The following is a 10,316-nucleotide window of genomic DNA, read 5'->3' as shown; positions in this document are numbered from 1 at the left end:
CACACACACACACACACACTATCAGGTGCACGCTCACACACACACACACACATACACACACACATATGCACACACGCACACACAGACACTGATATAGTGATATAGAGTGATATAGAGTGATACACACAGAGATATAGAGACCACACACTCTTGACGCATATTCTCGCACATACATATTACAGGGGCCAGCAAAGACAGATAGATCCAGCACAACCGTACGTGCATGTCTAAACAAACATATACACAGGCATAGGCGTGTGGCCACATAGCTACTAAACACACCCACTCACACAAGACTACTTTGGCCTCCACCCTCTTTCCACTCCCCATACCTCCTTTCCTCTCTTCCTCTGCGACCCCTCTCTCGCGCACTCCCTCTCTTCGCCTCGCCCTGTTTCATTCCCGAACTGAACCACACGCACACCGAACAGGTCAGCAATTTCTTCACATCATTGTTATGATTCGTAATGTGGCCATGACTGAGTGTATAGTAAAGCTAAATTAGTAGAAATAAATTAATTTGGGTCCGTCGTAGAGAGATATTGAATTACATAATTGAAAAATAAATGGAATTGCTTGTGCTTATGATGGCCTTTAAAGTTGCTCTGGGGTGTCGGCATTTGTTGCTGGTCGAGTTTGCGTTTTTTTGCGTATTTAATGGAGTTACTGATCACAATGTTGTATATTTTAATAGGTATTGAAATGGAATAAGTTGATTTGAATGGAATATTGCGAGGCACTTTAAAACCTCTTCAAGATTGGTGGGTCCCGGTTGAGCTAACGTAGGCTAATGCAATTAGCATGAGGTTGTAAGTAACAAGAACATTTCCCAGGACATAGACATATCTGATATTGGCAGAAAGCTTAAATTATTGCTAATCTAACTGCACTGTCTAATTTACAGTAGCTATTACAGTGAGAGAATACCATGCTATTGCTTGAGAAGAGTGCACAGTTCTGAACATGAAAAGTTATTAATAAACAAATGAGGCACATTTGGGCAGTCTTGATACAAAAGTTTTAACAGATATGCAATTGGATCAGTCTGAAACTTTGCACATACACTGCTGCCATCTAGTGGCCAAAATCTAAATTGCACCTTGGCTGGAATAATACATTATGGTCTCTCTCTTGCTTTTCAAAGATGATGGTACAACTTTTTTATTGTTTTTTTTATTGTATTATCTTTTACCAGATCTAATGTGTTTTATTCTCCTACATTCCATTCACATTTCCACAAACTTCAAAGTGTTTCCTTTCAAATGGTATCAGGAATATGCATATCCTGGCTTCAAGGCCTGAGCTACAGGCAGTTTGATTTCGGTATGTCATTTTAGGCGAAAATTGTAAAAAAAAAAAAAAAAGGGGCCAATCCAAAAGAGGTATTCAAGACTGAATCATACAGGACTGTTTTGCATCTGTAATTTGAATCTTTATTGTTCAGAACTTCCTCTTCAGATACATTTTTATATCCTGTGAGGCTAACGGTAATGAGGTGCAAACATTATTGCAGAAGCCTTTTCATTGCCTTAATTTGAGTTAGCGTACTAGTTGCTTATACTTCTTTGTAAGATACAGTAGCAATGTGTTGTCCATCTTTCAGTCGACATCTAAATATAGATATACAGTGCCTTGCGAAAGTATTCGGCCCCCTTGAACTTTGCGACCTTTTGCCACATTTCAGGCTTCAAACATAAAGATATAAAACTGTATTTTTTTGTGAAGAATCAACAACAAGTGGGACACAATCATGAAGTGGAACGACATTTATTGCATATTTCAAACTTTTTTAATAAATCAAAAACTGAAAAATTGGGCGTGCAAAATTAATCAGCCCCCTGAAGTTAATACTTTGTAGCGCCACCTTTTGCTGTGATTACAGCTGTAAGTCGCTTGGGGTATGTCTCTATCAGTTTTGCACATCGAGAGACTGACATTTTTTCCCATTCCTCCTTGCAAAACAGCTCGAGCTCAGTGAGGTTGGATGGAGAGCATTTGTGAACAGCAGTTTTCAGTTCTTTCCACAGATTCTCGATTGGATTCAGGTCTGGACTTTGACTTGGCCATTCTAACACCTGGATATGTTTATTTTTGAACCATTCCATTGTAGATTTTGCTTTATGTTTTGGATCATTGTCTTGGTGGAAGACAAATCTCCGTCCCAGTCTCAGGTCTTTTGCAGACTCCATCAGGTTATCTTCCAGAATGGTCCTGTATTTGGCTCCATCCATCTTCCCATCAATTTTAACCATCTTCCCTGTCCCTGCTGAAGAAAAGCAGGCCCAAACCATGATGCTGCCACCACCATGTTTGACAGTGGGGATGGTGTGTTCAGCTGTGTTGTTTTTACGCCAAACATAACGTTTTGCATTGTTGCCAAAAAGTTCAATTTTGGTTTCATCTGATCAGAGCACCTTCTTCCACATGTTTGGTGTGTCTCCCAGGTGGCTTGTGGCAAACTTTAAACGACACTTTTTATTGATATCTTTAAGAAATGGCTTTCTTCTTGCCACTCTTCCAGAAAGGCCAGATTTGTGCAATATACGACAGATTGTTGTCCTATGGACAGAGTCTCCCACCTCAGCTGTAGATCTCTGCAGTTCATCCAGAGTGATCATGGGCCTCTTGGCTGCATCTCTGATCAGTCTTCTCCTTGTATGAGCTGAAAGTTTAGAGGGACGGCCAGGTCTTGGTAGATTTGCAGTGGTCTGATACTCCTTCCATTTCAATATTATCGCTTGCACAGTGCTCCTTGGGATGTTTAAAGCTTGGGAAATATTTTTGTATCCAAATCCGGCTTTAAACTTCTCCACAACAGTATCTCGGACCTGCCTGGTGTGTTCCTTGTTCTTCATGATGCTCTCTGCGCTTTTAACGGACCTCTGAGACTATCACAGTGCAGGTGCATTTATACGGAGACTTGATTACGCACAGGTGGATTGTATTTATCATCATTAGTCATTTAGGTCAACATTGGATCATTCAGAGATCCTCACTGAACTTCCGGAGAGAGTTTGCTGCACTGAAAGTAAAAGGGGCTGAATAATTTTGCACCCCCAATTTTTCAGTTTTTGATTTGTTAAAAAAGTTTGAAATATCCAATAAATGTCGTTCCACTTCATGATTGTGTCCCACTTGTTGTTGATTCTTCACAAAAAAATACAGTTTTATATCTTTATGTTTGAAGCCTGAAATGTGGCAAAAGGTCGCAAAGTTCAAGGGGGCCGAATACTTTCGCAAGGCACTGTAGTTATTTAAGATGTATAAAACCATGTAAAAAAAAAAGTGACTTTAACACAACTCTGACTTGATGATAGTAACTGATGTAATATGTGCACACAATATTTGCTTCGAAAGGTGAGAAAGGGTCAATGTAGCAACCATGCAGTTGGAAAATAGTATGTGCAGCATTAAATTGTCCATCATGTAGTCGTCAAGATGAAAATGATATTTGCCATGTTGGATTTTATCAGCCACTATAAGGGGGATATGGTAGTTTTAACATTTAGTTTATATTAACATTGTGATTGTTTAAAAAGGCAGTAGATTGTCTTCTACTGATGTTAAAACTCTCTGCTTTCGCCTTCTCCTCCATAACTCTGTTTCCCACCTTCTACCCAGAAGCTACCTCTGTTTTTGATCTTTTTTTCAAATCTGTTCTAATTTATGACCCATTTTTTCATTATGACCCGCTCATCATTGCATCCTTCTTCCAAACCACCTTTTACACCAAGCTTTCGATGTCTGGTGTTACTAACTTACAATTAATGATTTGTGCCGACACCCAAAAAAACTAAGCAAAATATATTTTCTGCACTGATAATCCGAAACATGATTTATCCTTTTTTATCATGGGTTTTAGCATGTTTGCTTCATAAACTGAGTCAGCAGTGCTGCTAATTCCCATTTGCCTTATTTTCCTGTCCTCCCACATCTTCCTGTTTCCCTCCTGTCCTCCCACATCTTCCTGTTTCCCTCCTGTCCTCCCACATCTTCCTGTTTCCGTCCTGTCCTCCCACATCTTCCTGTTTCCCTCCTGTCCTCCCACATCTTCCTGTTTCCCTCTCTCCATCCCGCTTGCCAAACAACCCCTGTCTATCATAATTTCTATTGCTCCACTGCCACTTCACCATAGAAACCCATTTCCTGTCTCCCACACTCTCTACCTGTCTTTAGCCATTATTCATATTCATTTTTTCTCTCCAATCGTGAACATCTGCAAAGCTGTTATGTGGTCCACCTTCTTTCTGCACGAAGAGGATGGCAGGCCGGTTCCACCGGGGGTGGGCGTAGGACCAGGAGCAGGTCTACTGGGACTGACCGGTGTCATGGGTGGCAGAGGGGCTGGGGCTGGTGCTATGGGAGTTAAGCGCCGGGCAAACGCGTTGACATCGAGACACCCAGGGGACATGAGCGAGGTCCAGAAGGGCAAGATCAAGCTGGCGTTCTTCGTGGCCATCGTGGGTGTGGTATTGACAGTCTTGGGCTTGGGCACAGAGTATTGGGTGGAGCTGTCCCCGCCCAAGAACTTCTACAACAACCAGACGTGTCTGGCGGCTCACTACGGGCTGTGGAAAGGATGCTCCCGGACTCTGTGGGTGGCGGACATAGACCCTGAGCGAGAGAGCTGTGGGCCGGCTGAACTGCCAGGAGGTGACTGCTCTGGGGCTGCATGAATAGGCCTACATGATTTTGTGTAAACCAAACAGCCTTAACTCAAACTCATTCATTCCAAACTATACAAACCCACCTATCAGAAATCACAGACCGGCAAATTTTGAATACCGGCAAAGTGTGTAAACCAGACAGAGTTCACTCAAACTCATACATTCAAAACTATACAAAACGCTCTCTTGAGAAATCCTATGGACCCTTCTATGGCAGATTTGAAAGGGGTAGCTCAGCCAGATCTCATGATTTCAAGGCCAGAAGTGACAATTATTATTTCATTACATAGCTATAGCCCCCACAGTTAGATACGGCTAGATATCAGGTATTAGCATTGTGTCCACAATCCAATCACTGGATGCAGGTGTAGACTGGGTCACAGATGGACTGCAATATACATTTACATTCTGCTTACCTTGAACAAACACACATATTACTCTCAAATACTGTACTAAAATAGAATAATAGTGAAGGCAGAGCTGTAGTATATTTGTATGGTAGTCTATATGTAGGATCAACTGCATGTATTAGATTACGAGATGTCATGACACTAATTGTATAGAAGAGATAACAGCCTTGGTATTGTCATCAATGTGCGCGAATGTACGACAACTAGTGTGCAGCAAGCCGTACGAATCGCAATAAGATTATGGTGACGGGCAAGTGGATAAGGTCTCCATCCGTTTCAAATAAGTTCCTCGTCTCTCCTCATCTCCTTCAGAATCTCACTGCAACTACTTCAAGTTCTACACCACTGGAGAGAATGCCGTCATCTTCCAGAAGACAACAGAAAAGAGTGAGTCAAGCTTGTCCCCTGCCCTCTTTCAACCTATGACCCACCTTTGCCCACCCACTCTCTTTCTTTCTTCCTCGAGTCTGTCGTCTATGTTTCACTGGGTCAGCCATTGACTGCAGTGAGTGTCTATAATGCATTCCACCCACTCCTCTTCCGTTACAGCACTGAAGTCAGCAAGACAGCGTTTCTTCGTGAGTCTATGGGGACCAATTGTGAAATCCTGTTTTTTTTTCTCGAGCTCTAAACCAGAAGTGTCGTGCACCATTTTGTTTTAAGAGGGCCACTGATGGCCAAATTCAATATCTTTGGATTTATTATGCTCAAAAGAACAATATCTTCTGTGTTTTGCATTCGTTTCAATGGGAATGATGCCCTATATTTATTTTTATTTAACTAGGCAAGTCAGTTAAGAACAAATTCTTATTTTCAATGACGGCCAAGGAACAGAGCTGCTTGTTCAGGGGCAGAACGACAGATTTGTACCTTGTCAGCTCATGGGTTTGAGCTTGCAACCTTCCGGTTACTAGTCCAACGCTCTAACCACTAGGCTACCCTGCCGCCCCCATATGTCAGGAGTGTGACATTTTACGCTTCCCATTATCCTCTTGGCTAGTCAGAGGTGATGTACCAATATCTGTTAGAATTATAAGTGGATGCCATGACCTTGACCTTTTTGTCGATTGCCATTTTTGAACACTGTTTCACGCATGTGGTTGTTTTACTTACCTTAGTTGAATGTCCTCATTGCAAGGCGCTCTGGATAAGAGAGTCTGCTAAATGACTAAAATGTCATTGTACCTGGTGCCAATGTACTATGAATGATGGAATGTACCTGTATCAAGACAATAACCGTTTCTCTCTTCCCAGGTCTGAATGTGGCGGCAGCCATGATGGCCCTCTTCGGTCTCTTCCTGATGGTCATGGGGGCCATATGCATCACCACAGCCCTCAGCAAAGGAGAATCGTTCTTCCTCAAGCCTGCTTCGGTTTGCTTCGTTCTGTCAGGTGAGCGGGTAGACATGTGACGGCCAAGGTATTATACAGTGTGTGGACATAACATTAAGAATACCTGCTCTTTCCATGTCATAGACTGACCAGGTGAATCCAGGTGAAAAGCGATGATCCCTTATTGATCCCTTGTGGGAAGCATTAGAGTCAACAGAGATAGGAGATAGGATGCGAGGAGAACACCATTCAGACCTTACCCATGTTGCAGAGAGTTAGGACTTAACCTGTGCAGGCAGCAGAAACAAAACAAAGCTACTGGTACTCAACACAATTATTATTTTTTAAACGAAAAACAGTAGTATCAAGTATCAAGTAGTATCAAGGGAGCTAACTAATTAGATACAAAGGGCATTAGTCATGGCTCCTGTACAGTCCTGATATACTCTGAGGCTCTGAGAAGTGGATGATGAAAAGGTCATGTACTGTATATCAATACCACCTCCACCATCCCATCAGTAAGGTGTATTTACCATCTCCACACACACCAAGACCCTAATATCTCTCTCTCTCTTTTGTTCTTCATCCCTCTCTTTCTCTCTCTTAGGCCTCCTGATGCTCCTATCTCTTACTGTTTTCAACCAATCGGTCCTCTCCTTCCTAGCCAGTGACCACTCGGTGCCTTTGCATCACGAGCTGTCTTGGTCAGTGTCCTGTATTGGGTGTGCAGGGGTCATGCTTATTTTGGGTGGAATCCTCTTTCTCTTGCTTGCACTGCCATTCAGTCCCTGGCGAAGGTGTTTTCCCCCCAAAAACGAAAGTGACAGCTAGTGAAGAGAAGGAAGTATTGCACTTTATCTGTATGTCTTATAACTGTTGTTGAGAAATGGTGTCTTTTTCAGTTTTACATTTTACGAAGATGTTCCTCGTCATAAATGTTTTTTTCTCTCCTTATTTTGCATAAATCAGTAGAGCTCATTAACGGGACATTATACTGCTCTTGACCTATGAAAGCTGAATAATTAACCAGGTTTCCATTCAACATTTTTATGTGAGTAAAATGCATGTTGAATAACAAAATGTCATGACAGGCGTGAAACATATTTTTTGAGGGGTAAACTTTCCAAATGTCAACAAAACAAAATATGGTGGGATCTTTCTTTGTCGGTAAAAATGAATTATGCGAGAAATGTCGGTGGAAACGATTTTAACAATCATATCGAGTAAACTTTGAGTCACGCATTAACATGTAGTGTGGTCCTCCCACTACGACTCGTCGGAAAACATGCAGTCTATTAGGCTACAGATGAAATCATTTATGACAAACTTCACAGGCTGGTGAAAGTGCAAGGTGATGAGCTTGATGCTCCTTTCCAATAAATATTGAGGGTCTTATTCTGGTGAACTGATAATCGATGCTTGGCTGCCGTTTGACAAATAAAAAATAATGTTGCTCTTTTGTCCATAATAATGGTAGGCTATAGGTGCGCTCTAGCCAACAGCGAAATGCGCGTGCGTGGCTTCAAGCTCAAGTGACAATACCAGTGTAGGCGAACACGCTATATACGCAACCTTTTTGTTGTTGTTGTGAGAAAACCATCAGTAGAGTCTAAAATGCGATGGAAACCCATTTAATTTGTATTTTTTATTCGGTACAAGGGAATGTAACAGCAAAATGTATTTTATGTGCACTACTTTATCACGCACAGCCTTTTATCTTCAATAAGTACATTTGATGGAAACATGTCTGGTGGGAAAATGCACATATTTGTTTTTATGAACATTTTAGAATACTCACCTGAACATCTGTCACCAATTGGAAGGAAGCCTAGCTACTGACACATATCTTGGGAGAATCGAAGGTGTTAGTTGACAGCAAAAATATCACATTGCGTGTGCAAAAAATGTCATGTGCTGGTATGTTCAAACATCTCCCCAAGTGTGAAATTCAAGTTATTCAAAATAATATTAAATTAATGTAACAAGAACAACTGTTTACAGTTGTTTTTTAAAAATATGTAAACATGACTTCTTAATTATTTTTGCCAAAACTTTGATGATATTGTGATCGACAGTCTTATCAGAGAGTATACTTTTAAAGATAGTAATTGGAATTCAGATGTATTACACAGAAAGTACAGTACAACAATTCTAGAGTTTCTATTAAATAAATACATACACAATCCCATGATATTGTAATGTTTTTACAACTGCCTTTAATAGACAGATACAGTGCATTCGGGAAGTATTCAGACCCCATGACTTTTTACACATTTTGTTACGTTAAAGCCTTATTCTAAAATGTATCACATTGTTTTTCCCCCCTCATCAATCTATAAACAATACCCCATAATGACAAAGCAACAACAGTTTTTTAGATTTTTTTCTACATTTATTAAAACAAAAAAAACCTGAAATATCCCATTTACTTAGTATTCAGACTCTTTATTCAGTATTTTGTTGAAGCACCTTTGCAGCGATTACAGCCTTGAATCTTTTTGGGTATGACGCTACAAGCTTGGCACACCTGTATTTAGGGTGTTTCTCCCATTGTTCTCTGCAGATCCTCTCAAGCTCTGTCAGGTAGGATGGGGAGCGTCACTGCACAGCTTTTTTCTCAAGAGATGTTCGATCAGGTTAAAGTCTGGGCTCTGGCTGGGCCACTCAAGGACATTCAGAGACTTGTCCCGAAGCCACTCCTGCGTTGTCTTGCCTGTGTGCTTAGGGTCATTGTCCTGTTGGAAGGTGAACCTTCATCCCAGTCAGAGGTTCGGAGCGCTCTGGAGCAGGTTTTCATCAAGGATCTCTCTGTACTTTGCTCCATTCATCTTTCCCTTGATCCTGACTAGTCTCCCAATCCCTGCAACTGAAAAACATTCCCACAGCATGATGCTGCCACCACCATGCTTCACCGTAGGGATGGTGTCAGGTTTCCTCCAGACATGACTCTTGGCATTGAAGCCAAAGAGTTCAATCCTGGTTTCATCAGACCAGAGAATCTTGTTGCTCTTGTGCGAGTCCTTTAGGTACCTTTTGGCAAACTCCAAGCAGGCTATCATGTGCCTTTTATTGAGGAGTGGCTTCCGTCTGACCACTCTAACAAAGGCCTGATTGGTGGAGTGCTGCAGAGATGGTTGTCCTTCTGGAAGGTTCTCTCATCTCCACAGATGAACTCTGGAGCTGTGTCAGAGTGACCATTGAGTTCTTGGTCATCTCCCTGACCAAGGCCCTTCTCCTCCGATTGCTCAGTTTGTCCAGGCGGTGTGCTCTAGGACGAGTCTTGGTGGTTCCAAACTTCTTCCATTTAAGAATGATGGAGGCCACTGTGTTTTTGGAGACCTTCAATGCTGCAGACATTTTTTGGTACCCTTCCCCAGATCTGTGCCTCAACACAATCCTGTCTCGGAGCTCTACGGACAATTCCTTTGACCTCATGGCTTGGTTTTTGCTCTGACATGCACTGTCAACTCTGGGACCTTAATTAGACAGGTCTCTGCCTTTACAAATCATGTCTAATCAAATGAATTTGTACTCCAATCAAGTTGTAGAAACATCTCAAGGATGATCAATGGAAACAAGATGCTCCGTAGTTCAATTTCGTGTATCATAGTAAAGGGTCTGAATACTTATGTAAATAAGATATTTTTTTTGTTCAATACATTTCCTAAAATGTATAAAACCTCTTTCCGCCTTGTCGTTATGAGGTATTGTGTGTAGATTGATGAGTAAGAACATGTTATTTAATACATTTTAAAATAAGGATGTCACGTAACAAAATGTGGAAAAAGACAAGGGGTCTGAATACTTTCCGAAGGCACCGTATATATAAATAAATCAAAGAGACGTTACCCTCTGAAATTGAAATATTTTCAGAACTCAAAGGTAATGTCACGATTAGTCTACGTCC

General features: G+C 41.4%; 1 protein-coding gene across 1 annotated transcript; it reads left to right on the top strand.

The window, feature by feature from the left end:
• The first annotated feature begins 346 nt into the window (after positions 1-346).
• LOC110496183 (voltage-dependent calcium channel gamma-6 subunit) lies at positions 347-8,691 on the top strand. The gene is made up of 5 exons (XM_021571929.2): positions 347-431; positions 4,225-4,653; positions 5,390-5,464; positions 6,332-6,469; positions 7,017-8,691. The coding sequence occupies exons 2-5, from the start codon at positions 4,230-4,232 to the stop codon at positions 7,238-7,240; spliced, it is 861 nt and encodes a 286-aa protein (XP_021427604.1). The 5' UTR covers positions 347-431; positions 4,225-4,229; the 3' UTR covers positions 7,241-8,691.
• The last annotated feature ends 1,625 nt before the right edge of the window (positions 8,692-10,316 follow it).

Source organism: Oncorhynchus mykiss, chromosome 18 (assembly GCF_013265735.2).
Source record: "Oncorhynchus mykiss isolate Arlee chromosome 18, USDA_OmykA_1.1, whole genome shotgun sequence".
NCBI classification, from domain to species: Eukaryota; Metazoa; Chordata; class Actinopteri; order Salmoniformes; family Salmonidae; genus Oncorhynchus; species Oncorhynchus mykiss.
The sequence above is the reverse complement of the archived record's forward strand: the minus strand, read 5'-3'. Positions and strand labels throughout refer to the sequence as shown.